The sequence below is a fragment of the Cnephaeus nilssonii genome (genome assembly GCF_951640355.1).
Source record: "Cnephaeus nilssonii genome assembly, chromosome: 17".
Taxonomy (NCBI): domain Eukaryota; kingdom Metazoa; phylum Chordata; class Mammalia; order Chiroptera; family Vespertilionidae; genus Cnephaeus; species Cnephaeus nilssonii.
In genome coordinates this window covers 44,364,900-44,385,262 of record NC_137088.1, presented here as the reverse complement: position 1 = coordinate 44,385,262, position 20,363 = coordinate 44,364,900, and the positions used below count along the sequence as shown (strand labels likewise).

At 40.5% G+C, this 20,363-nt stretch overlaps 1 protein-coding gene across 5 annotated transcripts in view; it reads right to left on the bottom strand.

The window, feature by feature from the left end:
* CCDC66 (coiled-coil domain containing 66) overlaps positions 1-20,363 on the bottom strand; it is a 70,313-nt gene that overhangs the window by 13,430 nt on the left and 36,520 nt on the right. For 3 of the 5 annotated variants that reach the window (XM_079794727.1, XM_079794728.1, XM_079794729.1), the window contains exons 9-14: positions 13,707-13,838; positions 11,634-11,863; positions 11,334-11,418; positions 7,859-8,020; positions 2,931-3,075; positions 2,330-2,461 (exon numbers count right to left, since the gene is read on the bottom strand). In XM_079794727.1, the coding sequence (XP_079650853.1) occupies positions 2,330-2,461; positions 2,931-3,075; positions 7,859-8,020; positions 11,334-11,418; positions 11,634-11,863; positions 13,707-13,838 (886 nt within the window). The remainder of the gene's footprint in view (positions 1-2,329; positions 2,462-2,930; positions 3,076-7,858; positions 8,021-11,333; positions 11,419-11,633; positions 11,864-13,706; positions 13,839-20,363) is intronic. The other 2 variants (XM_079794730.1, XM_079794731.1) reach the window with 1 other exon arrangement.

Genomic DNA, 20,363 nt, shown 5'->3' with positions numbered 1-20,363 from the left:
TAAAAGCATAAATCTTAAAAGTTCTCATCAATAGAAAAAGTTTTAACTGTGTATGGTGCTAAATGTTCTTGTGGTGATCATTTAGAAAATATAAAAATTTTAAATCATGATGTTGTACACCTGAAACTAATATACATGTCAATTATACCTCAATTGAAAAAAAAAGAAAGAGCAGAAAATTATTTTCAAAACAGAAAGAAAAGATTTTTCAGACAGATAGGTAAAGGCCTAAAAGAATTCATGTAAGCATGAAGACCTATGATAATGGTACTCACCCAACATGAATATTACCATGTTACTATGTAAAACTTTTAAATGAGCATGTAAAATCATGCTCAACATCATTAGTTACTCAACATCATTAGTTCACAATTATAATTGTGAACAAAGATATAGAGTAATTGGAACCCTCATACACTGCTTATGTGGAAATATAAAATGGTACAAGTATTCTGGAAAAGTTTGGTAGTTCCTCAAAATGCTAAACATACAGTTACTATATGGCTTAGCAATGCTATTCATCTCTCCCAAGAGCCCTGAAAGTATATGTCTACAGAATAACTTGCACATGAATGTTCATAGCAGCATACTCATAATAGTCAAAAAGTAGAAGTAACCCAAATGCTTATCAACTGATGAAGAAATAAACAAATTGTAGGACATTCATAAAATGAATATTATTCAGCAATAAAAGAAAATGAAGTACTAACCCATAACACAACATGAATGAATCTTAAAACATTATGTTCAAGTAAAAAAAAAAAAAAATCCAGACACAAAAAGACCACACATTAGGTATGATTCCAATTATATGAAATGTCTGGAATAGGCAAATCTAGAGCTAGAAAGTAGATTAGTGGTTGCCTAGAAATGGAGAGGAGGGAGGAAATGGAATGACTGCTGATGAGTACTGGGTTTCTTTTTAGAGTGATAAAAACGTTCTAAAATTCATTGTGATGATGGTTATACAACTCTGAATACAAAAACTGAACTGTACTCTTCAAAAAAACACTAGTTTTATACTATGGAATTATCCTCTCTAATAAAATGGTAATATGCAAATTAACCATCACTCCGCTACATAAGCCACGCCTACCAGCCAAGCCACACCCACCAGCCAATCAGGGTGAGTATGCAAATTAACCCCAATCCAAGATGGCTACAGCCACAGAGAGCAAGGTTTCCCAGGTAACAGAGAAAGCCAAGCTTTCCATAGCCGTTGCAGGCTTAAGCCTCCACTCAAGCTACAAAGTTTCAATTATAGAAGGTAAACAAATTCAAACAAATGGCGGCAGAATGGAGCTTGAGAGAGCAGGCCAGGGTTGCCAGCGGCAACGGGAAGCAAAGCTTTCCGCACACCCTGGCTGGGCTCACCCGCTTAAGGCTACAAAGTTTCAATTGTAGAAGGTGAATTAACTGCCACAGAAATGGCTGCCGCCCCAGAAATGGCTGCCGCCCCAGGCTACAAAGTTTCAATTGTAGAAGGAAAATAAATTCCAGATACCAGGGCCTCCCCTTGGGTTGCCAGGAGGCGTGGCCGGCCTGCAAACCACCACAGGCCCCTCGCTCAGGCCGCCCCACACCCCAAGGGAAGCCCCACCCTTATCTGTGACACCCTTCAGGGCAAACCAGCTGGCCCCCACCCCTGTACCAGGCCTCTATCTTATCTAATAAAAGAGTAATATACAGATTGATCATCACTGCAACACACAATATAGCTGCCCCCATGTGGTCAAAGATCCTGCCCCCATGTGGACACAAGATGGCCACTACAAGATGGCCAGCAGGAGAGGGCAGTTGGGAGGCACCCGGCCTGCAAGGGAGGGCAGTTGGGAGGGACCAGGCCTGCAAGGGAGGGCAGTTGAGAGGGACCAGGCTTGCAAGGGAGGGCAGTTGGAGGTGATCAACCCTGCAGGAGAGGGCAGTTAGGGGTGACCAGGCTGGCAGAGGAGGGAAGTTGGGGGCAAACAGGCTGGCAGGGGAGCAGTTAAGCATCAACCAGGATGGCAGGCAGAAGCGGTTAGGGGCAATCAGGAAGGCAGGCAGGCAAGCAGTTGGGAGCCAGCAGTCCTGGATTGTGAGAGGGATGTCCCAGATTGGAGAGGGTACAGGCTGGGCTAAGGGACAACCCCCCGCCGTGCACGAATTTCGTGCACCGGGCTTCTAGTATCTCAATAAAATTGTTATAAAGAACCAAAAAACCAAGAGATCCCTTTACATTTTAATTTACCGAAAACTTTGAAATTCTTTAAATTAATTGAACTTAATTACAATTATGACTTTAATCTTAAGTAAAATTTAAACCAAATAACAATTTCTAAACAAATACCTGTTTGCACACCAGTATCCTTCTTAGGAGAGTTCGTAGAATTGATACAGGTGTTCATTTTACCACTGACTTCATCCAAGCCATGACTTGAATTTGAAATGGTGTTAGTAGATTCATTAAATTCCACTTGAACTGTATCAAATGGCAAGAGAAATAAGTTATGTGATAACATAATAGTTCAGGAATATTAATAGAAATTATGAATAGCAGTAACTATGCACAAGCCTTTAATTAATCAATACGAACAATGCAAAATAGTTTAGAAGGGCTAGCCTAATGTTTCTTATAAAAAGTTACCTGCATTTTAATCCCTTCTTGAATATAGGGAGACTACTCAATAGATGTCTCCATAAAAATAGGTACAGAATAATCACTTTACCTACTGTGAGCAAAGTAAGAAAACATATATGAAAAGTATATTATTATTTAGTTGTAGTCTTAAGACAATTTCCCAAATAAAATACGTATTATAAAGATACATCAGTTCAAGGTCTAAAATTCCTTTAAAAATAACTAGTTGTGTTAAAGGTATTAAAAATAGTCAATTATTTAAAGTCAACTTCAAAAAATATTACAAATAAAATTCTAGTTAAGTGTTTACCGCCAAGATTTTTAATCAATCTAGAAGTGTCATGTCCCTTTTGAGCCAATTCTCGGATTCTCTGTTCTTGTTTTAGTCTCTGTGCCAGCTCCTGTGCTCTCTGCATTGTCTGGAAGAGTTCATTTGTCTTGAGAGTTATAATTTCCTATCAATATTAAAGTAAAAAAATGTATTAAATAATTTACCAAACACATACAAACTTGAATATTCTCTCTCAGATATTTTCTAAGCTCCTACTATGTACCCGGTTGTATTAAAGATACTAGTAGAAGAGTCAACAGAGAAACTCCTTCCCTTTGGAGAATTACATTCTCTTTTTTTTTTTTTAAGCAGTCTTTAATTTTAGTCACTCTAGTAGATATAAAATGGCATTTCATTGTGGTTTTAATTTACATTTCACTGGTGACTAATGAGACAGAGCTACTTTTTAAATATTCACTGGCTGTTTTTCTTCTGTAAAGTGGTAAAGTACCTGTTCCAGACTTTTGCTCAATCTTTCATTGGATTTTTGTTGTTGATTTATACAATTTTAATTTTTTTTTATTTAAAAAAAATATTGATTTCAGAAAGGAAGGGAGAAAGAGAGCTAGAAACATCAGTGAGAGAGAATCACTGATTGGCTGCCTCCCGTATGACCCCCATGGGGAATAGAGCCCACAACTCAGGCATATGCCCTGACTGGGAATTGAACTGTGACTTCCTGGTTCATAGGTCAACACTCAACCATTAAGCCACATTGGCCAGGCTATTTTTTAATTAGAGTGACATTACAATATTATATTACTTTCAGGAGTACAACATAGTGATTAGACATTTATATACTTACAAAGTGATCATACCAACAAGTGTAGTATTACCTACCCATCTGCAACCACATAGGCATGGCATTACAATATTATTGACCATATTCCCTCTGCTGTACTTTAGATCCCCATGACTGGTTTTATGATTGGCAATTTGCACATCTTAAACGATTCCCTTTTTTCACCTAACCCTCCCCTCCATCTGCCAAACCATCAAAATGATCTCTGTATCTATGAGTCTATGTGCTGTTTATTTTGGTTTTTAGATTCCACATGCAAGTGAAATCATGGTATTTACTCACTCACTGACTCACTCACTTAATTTAACATAATTCCCTCTACATCAATTCCATGTTGTTGGAGATGGCAAGATTCCATTCTTTGTGCCTTAGTAATATTCCCATTGTACATATGTACCACCTGTTTTACACATTTATCTATCAATGGACACAGGTTAATTCCATATCTTGGCTGCTGTAAATAATGTTGCAATGAACACAGTGATATATATGTCTTTCTGAATCTGTGTTTGGGGTTTCTTTAGATAAATACCCAGAAGTGGAATTGCTGGGTCCTTCTTTGTCTCTTGCAATAGCCTTTGTTTTATAGTCTACTTTGTCTGATATAAATATTGCTACCCCAGTTTTTTTGCTGTTTCCAGTGCATGAAATATCTTTTTTCAGCACTTTATTTTCAGTCTGTGTCTTTCTAGCTGAAGTGGGTCTCTTGTATGTAGTATATGTATGGGTCTTGTTTTCTTATCCATTCAGCAACCCTATTTCTTTCATTTGGAGCATTTGATTTTCATTTAAAGTAACTATTGGTATGTATGTAGTTACTCATGTTGTTTTGTTTTTTTTTGTCTTTTCAATTACAAATGTTCAATGTCCCTTGAACATTTCTTGTAATACTGGTTTCATGATGAACTCCTTTAGCCTTTTCTAATCTGGCAAGCTAAATGATAGCTTTGCTAGATAAAGTAATCTTGGTTGTGGGTCCTTACTTTTCATCACTTTAAATATTTCATACCAATCCCTTCTGGCCTACTACAAGTTTCCTTTGAGAAATCAGCTGATGGTCTTGTGGTAGCAACTTTGTAGTTAATTAACTGATTTTGTCTTGCTGATTTTAAGATTCTCTTTGTCTTAAACCTTTGGCATTTTAATTATGATGTGTCTTGGTGTGGGCCTCTTTGGGTTCATCTTGTTTAGGACTCTCAGTGCTTCTTGGGCTTGTATGTCTATATTCTTCACCAGGTTTGGAAAATTTTCCATCATTATTTCTTCAAATAGATTTTCAGTTCCTTGCTCGTTCTTCCCCTTCTAGTACTCCTATGATAAGGATGTTAGTATTATTGAAGTTGTCCCAGAGACCCCTTAATGTAGCCTCATTTTTTTGGGTTTTTTTCTTGTTGCTATTCTGACTGGGTATTTTCTGCTACTTTATCTCCCAAATCTCTGCTTCATTTAATCTACTGTTGATTCCCTAGAATATATTCTTCATTTCAGTCATTGTATTCTGCACATCTGATTGTCTCTTTTTTAAATTTTCTATCTCCATTTTTATGTTTCCTATCTCTTTGTTGAAGTTCTGAGATCATCTATTCATTCTTCCCTGAATTTCACTGATCAGCCTTATAACCAGTGTTTTGAACTCTGCATCTGGTAGATTGCATGACTCCATTTTATTTAATTATTTTTCTGGTGTTTTGTTCTGTTCTTTCATTTGGGACATGGTTCTTAGTCTCCTCATTTTGCGGGCCTTCCTGTATTTGTTTCTATGTATTATGTAGAGCTGCTATGTCTCCCAGTCTTAGTACAGTGGCCTTATGTAATAGGTGTTCTATAGAACTGACTGGCTCAATCTAACTGGTCTACCTGGTCCTATGTGTGGGTTGTGTGTTCTGGGGAATTGACTCTCAGGCTGATTGGTTGTGAAGGTTGGCCTTGTTTACAGCACAGGAACTCTTGTGCAGGGATTTACCCTATGGAGCAGGATTCATTTCAACAAGGCTGTGGTGCCTGCAGAGTCTACCATTTTGGTGTATACTTTGTGGAGGTATTTGGGTGGTACTCTGGTGTGGTCTGAAGCTGGCCACTGGGTGTATTTGTTCTGGAGACTCTTAGGAGAGGTTCTGGTGCAGCCAAAGTCAGCTACTGCCTGTGCCCTGCTCAGGGCCACTTGGTATAAGATACAGAGTGATCTGAAGATGGTTGCCACTGATGCTGGGCTCACTGTGTTCTGTATCTCTTGCTAGGCAGCCCCACTAGTGCCAGAGTTGGGGCTGCCTAGCAAGAGATACAGAACACAATGAGGCCCGATGTTACTTATCTGGAGTTTGTGAACCCTTGAGGTTTCAGGACTGTCTGAAGCATGAGCTAAGACAGGCTGTTTGTATGGAAAAGCCACTGGAAGCAACTTGGTGGGCCCAAAAGTTGGGTGGGGCAGGGTATCAGGGAATCAACAGATGGGATGATTGCTGTTAGCCAGGATGATCTGGCATCACTTAAGCCTGAAGGCTGGGTGTGGGTTGGGCACAACAAAGGAACAATGGCTTCTGCCAGCACTTCAGTCTAGGAGAAAACTAACCATACAACCCTTGGCCTGAAGCCAGACAATTCAGTTCTATTCCATATGTCCCCTGAGCTTTTCAGAGTGAGTCACTGTCAGCAAGCAAGTCTGTGCATTCCAAGACAACTCCATCTTACTCCACAATCTCTGCTGGTTTTGAAGCCAAAGTTATGGGGACTTCTCTTCCCGGCAATGGAACCCCTGGGCTGAGGAGCCTGGTATGGTGCTGGGACTCCTTGCTCCTCAGGGGGACCTCTGCAGCTGAGATATCCCTTTCAGTTTTTAACCACCACATGCAGGTGTGGAAACAGCCAGATCCACATCTCTGTGCTTCCTACCAGTCTCCACCTGGCTTCTTCTGTATATCCTTAGTTATAAGACTTCTGTTCAGCTAGACTTCAAGTGATAATCAGTGATAGCTGTTCTGCAGTTTAGTTGTAATTTGGATGTAATCATGGGAGGAGATGAGCACCTTTACCTACTCCAACATCTTGACCAGAAGTCTAATTTTTTTCTACAGCTTCATTAGACCACAAATATAAGAACTTGTTTACATTCGAGTTTATACTGATAAAGTTTTCAAAGTTTTTAAACCAATGGTCAATTCCATCAGAATTCTATTAAGATTAAAAATAGATTACTAAGAGGTAAAACACAAATCTTATGGGCATTTATTGATACTTTGATTTTTTTTCATGTATATAGTTATACATGAAAAAACAATACATAGTTAACTATACATAGTTATTTCATAGTAGTTGACTCAACCTATTCAACATAATGAAATCAGAACCCAGACCATGTGTCCCTTCACTAATTTTGAAGGTTGCAAGTGCAAAAGGCAAGAAAATGTTGGCTTTTGGCCCCATAGGAAGTGCTCTATGTTCTACTTTGTAAACCTCAAGAATCTTTGGTAATTGATGTCAATGTATGAGTTGCTCTTTGTCAATTCAACTTGACACCACCATACCTATACTGTCTGTACCATTTAATATAGCGATTCTCCTAGCCAATCAGATATCTACTCTATTTATTTATTTATTTATTTATTTATTTGATATCTATTCTTTTTAAAAGACCCTTAATTAGCATAGAGGAAACCTCTAACATAGCAACAAACTGTATTATCAATCCCTGTCAATCACTCTACATATATATGCTCCTATTCACCAGAGACACAGACAGAAAGGCCAATCATTTTCTTAACATTTCTAGAACATTTATTAATATAGTAATAACTGCTTAGAAAACATTTTAAGATCAAGCACGTGGATAACTTTTGTTTTGTGCTATAATAACTCATATTGACGTCCTTCTTAGCAGAGAAAAAAACTCAAGCAATATAGCATTTGTGAACTAATCACTAATCATTTGAAATAAAACCTTCTCCAGAATCCTCAACTTTTATAACTATTTTTATGGAAAGCTTTAATGTTTCCCTATAAAGCTTCAAAATTTCAAAATACATGAAGATGTTCAACTTTTGGTTATTTTTACTTTAAGAACACATCCACTTTTACTCTAAAATATTACAGTTAGAATATAAATACCTACTTCCTTTTGTTTTTGCTTAAGTATGTCTTCTTCATACTGTTTCTGCATCTCTTCTCGTTCCCGTGCTAAGCGAAGCTCCTCTTCTTGTTCTTCCTTCTTTCTTTGCTCTTCTTGCAACTGCTTCTTCCTACGCTTTTCTTCTACCTGAGCAGTGATGGCTTTCTAGATATAAATAATCATATAAATCACTGTCACAAACTTAAAAAACCCAGGATGCATTTGTTTTGGTGTTTCTAAACCAAACACCAAAACAAATAAGTTTGTCAGTATACAGAAATTAATTCTCATTCTGACGGAATTCAGGAGAACTAAAAATATCCAATATTAACTTAAAATTTAGTACCATTTCATATATGCAATCTATACATTAAAAATCTTTCCAAAATATTATGCTAAGTGAAATAAGCCAATCTGAGAAAGACAACTATCACATGATCTCACTTATCTGTGGAATCTAATGAACAAAATGAATTGATCAACAAAATAAGACCCAAAGAGAAGAGATAAACCAAAGAACTTATATACTTACTAATGGCCCAGTGCATGAATTTGTGCACACTGAGAGGAAATTTATTAGAAGAAATATTTTAAAATTGCTATTTGCCTTTTATAATAGAAGTGTCAATCAAATTCACGATCGACAATGACAGATTGAAACACACGTGTGACTGGCGCCAGCAAGAACTTTATCTGTATCATGCATGCGCAGGTCAACTTAGCCTTTTATATATATACTAGAGGCCCGGCGCACGAAATTCGTGCACGGAGGGGAGTTGTCCCTCAGCCCAGCCTGTACCCTCTCCAATATGGGACCTCTGGAGGGATGTCCGACTGCTTGCCTGCCTGCCTTCCTGATTGCCCCTAACCGCTTCTGCCTGCCAGCCTGATCACCCCCTAACCACTCCGCTGCCAGCCTGTTTGCCCCCAACTTCCCTCCTCTGCTGGCCTGGTCACCCCTAACTGCCCTCTCCTGCAGGGTTGATCACCTCCAACTGCCCTCCCTTGCAGGCTTGGTCCCTCTCAACTGCCCTCCCTTGCAGGCAGGGTGCCTCCCAACTGCCCTCCCTTGCAGGCCGGGTGCCTCCCAACTGCCCTCTCCTGCTGGCCATCTTGTGGTGGCCATCTTATGTCCACATGGGGGCAGCTATATTGTGTGTTGCAGTGATGATCAATCTGCATATTACTCTTTTATTAGATAGGATAGAGGCCTGGTACAGGGGTGGGGGCCAGCTGGTTTGCCCTGCAGGGCGTCCCGGATCAGGCAAGGGTTCCCTTGGGGCGTGGGGCGGCCTGAGCGAGAGGCCTGTGGTGGTTTGCAGGCCGGCCACGTCCCCTGGCAACCCAAGCAGAGGCCCTGGTATCTGGAATTTATTTTCCTTCTACAATTGAAACTTTGCAGCCTGGAGCGGAGCCAAGCCTGGGGCTCCCTCCGAGGCCGAGACTGGCAGCCATTTCTGTTGGGGTTATAATTGAAACTTTGTTGCCTTAAGCGGGTGGTCCCGGCCAGGGTGTGCGGAAAGCTTTGCTTCCCCTGTTGCCAGCGGCAACCCTGGCCTGCTCTCTCAAGCTCCATTCTGCCGCCATTTGTTTGAATTTGTTTACCTTCTATAATTGAAACTTTGTAGCTTGAGTGGAGACTTAGGCCTGGCAAGGGCAGGCAGAAAGCTTGGCTTCCTCTGTTACCTAGGAAACCTTGCTCTCTGTGGCTGTAGCAATCTTGGTTTGGGTTAATTTGCATACTCACTCTGATTGGATGGTGGGCGTGGCTTGTGGGTGTGGCAGAGGTATGGTCAATTTGCATATTTGTCTATTATTAGATAGGATATAATGAACTTGCTTCATTAGACCTGCTTTCTGATTTAGCTAAACTTTTTCCAGCCCAGTGAAGCACCCCAACTTCTCTTTCAGGTAATTGTCAGCAACACAGCAGTAAATATCAACACGAAGCAGATTATTATTGTAGATCACGAAGGGAGAACAAAAGGCAAAATATTTAACTGCAGCAGTGTTTGACTATATTCTGAGCAGTGAGAAAACCTGAAGTCATTTTCAAGGTCCACCATTTCTTACTTCTTTTCAAGTTTCTAAGCTTTCTAAATCTCCATTTTCTGGCTAATGAAAATAGGATTCCACTGTGTCTCCTATCTACCTACTCCAAGCCTTCTGTGAGGATCAAATGAGATGAGGCATGTGAAAATGCTTCACAGATATTTGGTTAAAGTGTAGAATGTTTCCACCTGGCTATTAAGCAAGTTGTGTTCCTGGGCTGAAGAAACTGCAAGGAGGCTAGTCGCTAGAAATAGGAAGCTGGGCATTGCTACATGACATCATTACCTGGTGCCCACAGCAACTATTTTCGGGCTGGGCTAGGCTGTGGGCTGCATTTTGCACCATCGGGTCTCGGCAGTGTCAGTTGTGATTTGGTGGGGTGTCGCTCCAGGGTGGTGGCAGGGCCTGTGTCCCTCTTGGAGGAAGCCAAGTGTTTGTTGCTTTGTGGGCACCAGGTCTGTGGTGCCGATTATTGTTAAATGGCCTGTCGCTAGGGAGAGGAAGCTGGGTGTTGCTACATGACGTCACTGCCCAGTGCCCACAGCCACCATTTCCAGGCTGGGCTGAGCTGTGGGCTCCATTTTGCACCATGGGGTCGTGGCAGCATTGGCTGCGATTTTTTGGGCTGTTGCTCTGGCGTGGTGGTGGGACTTGTGTCCCACTTGGGGGAAGCCGAGTATTGCTTTGTTGGCACCAGGTCCACAGTGCTGTCTCTTTGTAAATGGCCAGTGTACATCACAGCAGCTACTGTGTTGAGCGTCTACTCCCTGGTGGTCAATGCACATCATAGTTGGAGGGACACTTAGCATATTAGCCTTTTATAGATATGGATATGCATGGACACAGGCAATAGGGTAGTGAAGACCTGGGGGTGTGGGGAGGGGCAGGGAGGAGGAAAATGGGAGATATCTGTAATACTATCATCAATAAAATATATATTATAAATAAATAAAATAAATAAATCTGTATACTTTTCTCCTGCTTAAAAAAAAAATCTTCCCTTCTGCCAGCTGGTATAGTTCAGTTGGTTGAGCATCATCCCATATACCAAGAGGTTACTGGTTTTATTCCCAGGAAGGGCAGATGCCCAGGGTGAGGGCTCAATCCCCAGTAGAAGACATATAGGAAGCAGCCTATCGATATTTCTCTCTCTCTCTCCCTCCATCTTCCTCTGTCTCTAACATCAATAAAAACGTATTTTTTAAAATCTTCTCTTCTGGAAAGCAGGTAGCTGTATTATGAGATACTGATTCTCAGCATTTTGAGTATAAACTTAACATAATGCCAGTTGGGAGCAGGGATTAGATTGATCAAGGGATTGGACAAGGCCAATGCTGTAATTTTATAATGAATTTTTAATTTCCATTTACTTAGGTATCTATTGGCCATAAATAAGGCAAAGAACCAACACTTTACAATGCAATACCTGATGTTCTAACTGTTTTTGTCGCCGCCTGTCTCGTTCTTCAATCTGAGCTGGGTCCAAGAGAGCAGTCATAGAACGGAGAAAGCTGGCAAGATAGATGCATTAGCTATTTAAAACCACCAAAATATGGATTTAACGAGATACTAAATCATTTTTGTTTGGAATATATCTATAATCATTTCTACTTTATAGAAAAATACCAAACCTGAAATAGAATATCAACTGATATATTATAAATATAATAAGTCCTAAAAAAGCATACTTTTTAAAACATCAATAAATATTGAAGTATAAACTTACTTTGTTTTTTGACTGTTTGGGATTGCTGCACCTCTAACAGGTTTTGCTATATACTCCTCTTCTAAAGGTTCAATCTGGCTTCCAGTTGTAGATGTATGAACACTGCTGATGTCAGCCAGCTCTTGAGGGTCCGGAGAGATACAGAAGTATTCTGGTTGTTTGTATGTTGACCGAGAGGACAGCTGAGACTGAGAATCATAATGCATTGCCCATCTGTCATGTTCCTCACCCTAATCATGACAAATAAGAATTGCTAAGAATGTTTCCAATTGTTCTCACATATAAAACCCAATGACAATCAAACATGATTTCTAAGTCACCACACAGCAGAATAAGCATCATAAAAATTAACAAAGCTGCCTATTGTATTTATTCCATAAATAGCTTGGAGAATAAGAGAAATTCAAAGAACTAGGAAATTTCTAAAAAGTTACAAGAAACTATGCAAAATACATTATTAAATGCATCAATGAAAGTGTCACAAGAATAAATGTGGAATAACTCGTATAATCTAGTCTTGTCAAATAGTTACAGAATAGCCTTAAGATTAAAAACTTTGAAATTCACACCAGTCAAAATGGCTAACATCAATAAATCAACAAACAACAAATGTTGGTGAGGATATAAGGAAAAGGGAACCCTGTGCCCTATGGAAAAGTATGGAGGTTTCTCAAAAAATTAAAAACAACTATCTTATGACCCAGCAATTCCACTTCTGGGTATTTATATGAAGAAATCAAAAATACTAATTCAGAAAGATACATGCATCCCTTTGTTCACTGTTGCATTAGATACAATAGAACAGATATGGAAGCAACCTAAATGTCCATCAACGGACAATTGGGTAAAGATGATGTGGTACATAAATACAATAGGACAATAATCAGCCATAAAAAAATGATTATTTTACCATTTGCAACAATATGGATGAACCTAGAGGGTATTATGCTAAGTAAATTAAGTCAGACAGAGAAAGAAAAATACCACAAGATTTTTACCACTTATAGGTGAAATCTTTTTTTAAAATATATTTTTATTGATTTCAGAGAGGAAAGGAGAGGGAGAGAGAAACATCAATGATGAGAGAGAGTCACTGTTTGGCTGCCTCCTGCATGCCCCACACTGGGTATCAAGCCCACAACCCGGGCATGTGCCTAGACCAGGAATCGAACCCTGAACCCCTGGTTCATAGGTCAGTGCTCAGTCACTGAGCCACACCAGTCAGGCTGTGGAATCTTTAAAAAAAATAAAAAATAAAAAGCCCAGATTGGTTCAGTGGATAGAGCATCGGTTTGCAGACGGAAGAGTCCAGGGTACAATTCTAGTCAAGGACATGTACTTCGGCTGCAGGCTCCTCCCTGGCTCTGGTGGGGGTGGTGTGGGAGACAACCAATCAATGTGTCTCTCTCACAATAATGTATCTCTCTGTGTCTTTCCCTCTCCCTTCCACTCTCTTTAAAAAAAAAAAAAATCAATGGAAAGAATATCCTTGGGTGAGGATTAACAAAAATAAAAAACAAAACAACAATGGACTCACAGATACAGAGAACAAGCTGACTGACAGTTGCCAGATGGAAGGGGATTTGGGTGGGAGCTGGGTGAAAAAGATAAAGGGATTAATAAGTACAAATTGACAGTTACAAAATAGTCACAGGGATGTAAAAGACAACATAGGGAATATGCTAGTATTCAATCTACAGTAATCTACAATAATAAAAGCATAATATGCTAATTAGACCAGACATCCTTTTGGCGAAGCCCAGGTGCCTGCCGGCGACTGGAGGGAAGCCTGGGTCCTGGGTGCCAGAGGGAAGCCGGTGCCGTCAGCTGGGGGAAGGAAGGCCTACTCTTGCAGAATTTCATGCATCGGGCCTCTAGTAATATAATAACTATGTATGGTGCCAGGTGGTACTACACTTATGGCAAGGGAGAATCACTTCATGAATTATATAAATGTCTAACCACTATGCGTACACCTGAAACTACTGTAATACTGAATGTCAACTGTAATTGAAAAAGATTTTTTCACTTTGAAATTTTTTCCATTTATATCCATAAAACTTTGTAAGCTACCTTTGAAGATACAATTTTTTCTTCTGTTTTTCTTTGCCTGTCATCTTCTATTTGTTTGTTCAACTCTTCAATCCATTTGCTCTGCTGTTCTTGTTTCACACCACTGAAAGGGTGCTCTGGCAGTAATGCTTCCTAAATAATAGTCACCAATACCATTTAAATACAGGTGGGTTTTTTTTCTAACCACTTTATATGTACAAATCTTCACCAAAGTTTACACAAATTTAATATAATAAATTTATTTTTAAGAACAGAAATAATTTTAAACAAAAAATTCTAGTATACAAGAATTAAGTAGATATGTTCTGATTTTCAGAATCACATTTGTAACATATACTAAAAGAAAGATACAAGATAAATACATGGTGGGATAAAAGTAGGTTTACAGTTCTGAGTATACAAAAACAGTTTATTCTTGAATTATTATTTATTAATTTTTATTGTATTATTTTCCATACATACAACTAACTGTAAACCTACTTTTACCCCACCCTGTATAAGGAAAGGAAATTTTCTAATGAAAAAATAGAAAATTCTCCAAAGCAATGATATCGAGTTTCCAAAATTCTAACCTAAAGTAGTCTCACTTAGATTTGGAAAGGAGTTACATTGATCATTTAAAATAGATGGATACTGTTTTACATTTGGCTTCAAAATACAAAAAATACTGCCTTTGGACCCAGAGCCCGGAGTCTAGGAGACCAACTTTCTCTATTGAATAGTAATGTCTTTTTCTAGGATACCCTTCTTTTCCATTTCTGCTACTATAGCCCTATCACCATCTATGTCATTTCAGTAAGAAAAACATAGTGTGCCCTGACTGATGTGGCTCAGTTGGCTGAGTGTCATCCTGTGCACCGGAAGGTCATTGGTTCAATTCCCAGTCAGGGCACATACCCAAATTGTGGGTTTGATGCCTGGTCGGGGTACATACAGGACACTACCAATCAATGTTTCTTTCTCACATTGATGTTTCTCTTTCTCTCCCTCTTTCCCTCCCACTCTCAAAAAAATTAAAAAGTGAAATTAACAACTTAATATTATAGTGTCCAGATTAAGTTTTGAATTCTAAGAAAGCAAAAAAAAAAATAGAGTACTATAAAAATTTGTTGTTGCTTTACCTTATGAGAGTTTAGTATGCTCTAACAAAAAGAATGTACTGTATTCTACTCAAATTGCCTTAAATGCAACAGCTAAGCAACAAGCATTTTGTTATGTGAAATAACTGCAAGATGTAATTCTAAATAGTTTGACAGAATACAATGGCAATAAACCTCCAAATGTTACTATCTGCCCTTGTTTATACCAGAAACAAAGACAAAAGCTCATAGTTTACAAACAATTACTTTCATCAAAGGAAATATTTATACAAAAAGAAAATCTTTTAATATCTCAGGTACGCCTACATATCGTTAACAGATTAAAATAAAACCATCATATTTATTTAAGCCTAAAAGAGAAACTTCAAAAGGAAGATTATCCTCAGGTAAGTGATTCAACAAGTCTTCTATCTCTAGAAATGTTATTTTAGAAGTCAAAATAGAAAAGAAAAACATGTGGGCCCTTTGAACTCCTTGTAAGAAATTCTCAACTCTGGCACCGTATTATCTTAGAATTCTGTAATCAGTTTCTGAAGTCTGATGTAACCAGATCTGGTTTCAAATTTCAGTAGAGCTGCAAATTATTTAGCACAAATCAAAAATACCTTGAAAATTCCTAAAATTGCTCAAAAAAATGTCTTATACACATATATTTACACAACCGAGTGGGAAATTTAATAATCAGCTCTCTCAATTAAGTCTTCAATTTCTTTTTTTTTTTTAAGAAAGAGAAAAACATGGATAGTTTGCCTCCCACACACACCTCAACAGGGATCTAACCCCTGCTACCTTTTGGTGTATGGGGTGATGCTCCAACCAACTGAGCACACTGCTCAGAGCAGTCTTCAATTTCTTATTCATGGATGTTTACAAAGCCATTACCACCTACTTGCTTGCCACCTGAATAATTCATTTCAGTTGAAATCTTTTTTTTCTTTTAAGTTGTTTCTTTTATTTAAAAATATTTGTCAAACTTTCCACATCCTGGTGATAGTTTGCATGATTAATAAGCAGCTTTTTCATGAAATGCTTGGAGGGGAATGAGTTCTCAACCTGTATGATCTGACCCCACTGACTTTGAAGTTTCTCTTGAATAAAAAAAAAAAAAAAAGTGGGGGAAGGGTTGGGGGGAGGAAAGACGGAACATGCTAGAAAGCAAAGGAAACATTTCTCATGACAGCCATCCAAAACTGGAAAAAAAAAACAAAAACACAAAACACCTCTAAAAACAAAACCAATTCACGAACTCCACTTTTTCCATTTTACAACTTTCTATACCTCACTCTTTTTAAGAAATATGTTTTTATTGATTTCAGAGAGGAAGGGACAGGGAGATAGAAACATCAGTGAGAGAGAATCATTGATTGGCTGCCCCCTGCACACCCCACCCCACACAGTCCCGGCATGTGCCCTGACTAGGAATGGAACCGTGACCTCTTGTTCATAGGTCAATGCTCAACCACTGAGCAATGCTGGCCGGGCCTACCCCTCACTCTTGATTTTGGCTTTCCTGGCTGAAACAGCTTCCCAGTCCTGCCTCTCCCAAAGACAGTAGGATGTGGTGATTCAATCCCCCTCGCCCCTCAGGCTTGGTGGATTCCAGAGAACTGATGGTGTTGAAAAAGTGTGTTGGAAAAAAAATGATGGGGGAAAAAATGGCACCGGAAAATGAGAAGGAAAATGGTGAGGAACTGGGTTTAAGTGAGAGCATATATATTTTTGTTAACATAGCCAGCCCAGGCAAGCAAGGCTAGTTGTCTGCTATTCTGGTTGGTAGATTTTCCAGGGAATTCTTCCCCCACTGATCATCTAGGCCCAGAAACCTTCTTGCCAACCTCACATGTCTGTTACTTCCCTTTGCCTACCTTCAGGTTATGTGGGAAAGACCTCTCTCCCCCCAGCCACCACCCTGAAATAATTTTAACACTTAAAATTAACAAAAGTCACACTTGGTGAGCATTAGTTTGAAACAGGAAAATAGAGAGCAAAAATTGTTAGGTCTGATCAAATAATTGAATCGATAACCCTTCCCCTGGGAACTGACCTTTATGCCACTTCACAATGGATATTCCACTTGCTTAGACCGCATTCCACTTGCTAATACCATTCTCTCTCCCCTCTGGAGTTTCCCAGAATCCGGACCTGCACAGAGAATTCTCCGCCCAGAAAAAGCCAACCTAGATTCCTTTAAAAACTTCTGACTCCCCATCTTTGGGGACTGGTGCCATTTTAGGGCTCAGCCTATCTGGGTTTCCATGTGACTAATAAATTCATAATTCTTTACCCCTTTTGGCCTTGTGCATTTCTCCTTCGGGGATCCTAATATTTGGTGCTGAAACCTGGGAGGGTTCCACTGGGATGGGGAGCCATTGTCCCAGCTTTGATCATCCTGAGTTTGCTACTCGGAGAGCAGTAGGCAGCAGCAGCTCAACCTGGGCTTACCTCTGAATCCTACTCGGGTGACTCGATTGCTAGCCTCGATTAGGCCTCTCTCCCTTATGGACCCTCCCAAACCAGCCAAGGAGGATGCTGGATCCAGAATCTCTCCTTCTCCATTGCTGTCCCTCCATCCCACACCAGCCAATCTTCTCTAGGTGACTGATGTTCCACAATTTCCCTTGTCTCAAGTCTTCTGCCCACTCTCGCTCACTAACTTATCAAAAGTCTCTTGTCTCAAAAGTCCTAGCACTAGACCAGAAGACTCCTGAGCCATTTGGCTTTGGGTCTTTCTAGATTGGGGACGCCCAGTCCAGAAGGTCACCTCTCATTTCACATGGTGATTTGTTTAGCAGTGGGACGCCAGACCTAAACAGTCACCTTTGGATTTGTGGTCTGTCATTCACCCTTCCTCTCTCGTGAGCCACGCTAACACTCCCTCTGCACACTCACAAGCGAGATCATGCCCAACCAACTTATTTTATTTTGTAACACTGTTTGGCCACAATATAAACTAGATAATAAGTCTCAAATGGCACTTTTAATTTTAACACATTGCACAATTAGATAACTGCTATCATTGCAATGGAAAATAGTCAGAGATTCCCTATGTCTAGGCCTTTTTCACCCTTCAGTCCCAATCCTCTTTCAGTCCTGCTCTACCCATCAGATCTTTCTCCTTCACACAAAACATCATACCCCTAACACTTCTAATTCTGAATCCACTTTTGACCCAGCAGACCACCAATCTCTACCCCCTTACACATCCTCTCCCTCACCTGCAGTTGATCCCCAAAACCCAGACCCTCCTAACCAGCAACCACCTTCTCCCCCAGCCCCTGAGAGCCCAAGTCCCCAGAATGCAAGCTCCAAAATAGCCTTTTCCCACCTAACACTTGCTCTCAGGCCCAAATACCCAAAGACCACCCTCCTCAACAGCCTCTTATGACAAAATTAATGAAATCACTCAAGGCCCTGACAAAAACCCAGCTCTCTCTCTCTTCCACCTCATGGAGGCCTTACAGAAATTTACCACCTGAGACTCCACCTCCCCAGAGGGAGCCCTTCTTCTGAACACCCATTTTATATCCCGATCAGCCCTCAACATACACCATAAACTTCAAAAAATAGACACAGGTCCACAAACCCCTCAAAAAGACTTCATTAACCTGGCTTTTAAGGTTTTTAATAATAGAGACGAGGAGACCCAAATCCAAAAACAGAGGCGAAATCAGGCCAAGGCTGAGGCCCAGACGAAGGCCTTTCAGCTCCTAGCTACCGCTCTCACGAACCCCAAATGAAGTGCTGGTCCTCCAACCAAGGGTAAGCCAGGGGCTAAGCCCCTTCTGGGCCCATGCTTTAAATGCAACAAGGAAGGATGCTGAATCAAGTCCTGCCCAAGCCCGAGACCCCCACCTGGGCCCTGCCCAAGGTGAGGAAAGGAAGGCCACTGGAAATCAGACTATAGTCTGGCCCCTCCAGGTTAGACCTCAGCAAGGCCACCCTCTAGATCCGGTTTGGAGCTCCCAGACCTCCTGGGACTGGCCACTGAAGACTCAAGCTGCCCAGGCCCTGACAAGGCCCCACAGACTTACATCACCAGGACAGAGCCTCGGGCGGGTAATGACTTCAGTGGCAGGTAAGCCAATCTCGTTTTAATTGACATGGGGCCACTTATTCTGCCCTCTCCAAATTCGCTGGGACCCTGTCTCCTTCTCAGTCTCTATTATAGGGGTTGAAAGACTAGCCTCACAGTCATTAGCCACCTCACCTCTACACTGCATCTTACTAAATACCCCCATTCACTCTTTTCCCATTCTACCTCGGTGTGTGGCCAGGGCTACCACACATCCCCTCATAAAACCCAGTTGTCCCAAATGACAGTCACCTACCTCAGTTTCACTCTCACCCCACAAAGCCACACCATTCCTTAGAATGTAAAGGCCTTATCTCCTAAATGACTGTCCCCTCCTCTAAACAGGAAATACTCTCTCAGGCTCGCTGGGTACTCTGGCCTCTGAGTTCCTAACTTCAGTCTTCTTGCAAAGCTCCTCTATGACATGACATGGCGAAGGGACCCCCTCACTAAGCCTTTAGATTCCAAGGCCAGCACTCTCACCCTTTAATGCTCTGAAAACTGCTCTCACGTCAGGACCTTCTCACCCCCTCTTCCCAAAGAACGGCTGTCTTTACTACAAAACTGCAAACGCTTACTGTCCTGCTGAACTCATTATCACCCAAACCTTAGCATGTTTTATCTCTAAGGAAAAATGTGGCAGTTTTAAATCCAAGCTGCTAGAAGCCTGGAAACTGCAGTCCTAGAACAGGCTACTGGGCCTGCTCTCTCCTCCCCCTGCCTTTTCTCCAGTCTCAAATGCCTATACATAATTTTCCAAAGTCTTGATAACTTAAAGTCTTTGAAGGATGGCTGGGTTAAATGATAAACATCTAAATATTTTTAAATACATAAATACTGAAACATTGATTGCTAGACAAGTTTTAATTCACCTGCCCTTAGTTTTTATTACAGAAGATCTCTTGTACTTTGTTGAATGTATATTTTCTTGAAAGTAAGAGTGTGTTTAAAGTGTGTTCATAAATGTAAATGCTGGCTGTTTACTTTTTGACTAAAGCTGGTTATTTGTGAATAGGTAGAAGGTTTGTGTTGTCCATTAAGTCAGGACCTGATCACCCCTGATGTCCAAAGGGACCCCTTCTCTCCAAGTAAGCTAAAGCAGCCCAACCCAGGCTCTTTCCTGTTGCTTATGCCCTTATATCTGATCCCAGACTTTCTTTTTTCTTTCTTTTTTTAAAATATATTTTACTAGAGGCCCAGTGCACGAAATTCGTGCACGGCGGGGAGAGGGGGTAGCGGGGGGTGTTGTCCCTCAGCCCAGCCTGCAGTCTCTCCAATCTGGGACCCCTCAAGGGACCTTCATTTTTTTCCTTCAAGAATGTGGTGGAAAAACCCTAGATTACCTTCTTGGATTCTTATAACCCAAATTACCAAGAACACTGCAATTGGTGGCCTACAGGGAGTTTAGCCAATGAGTTGTCAGAAAAGGTATTTACTCTCAAAATGGTTTGGCTCAGTGGATAGACCATGGGCCTGCAGACTGAA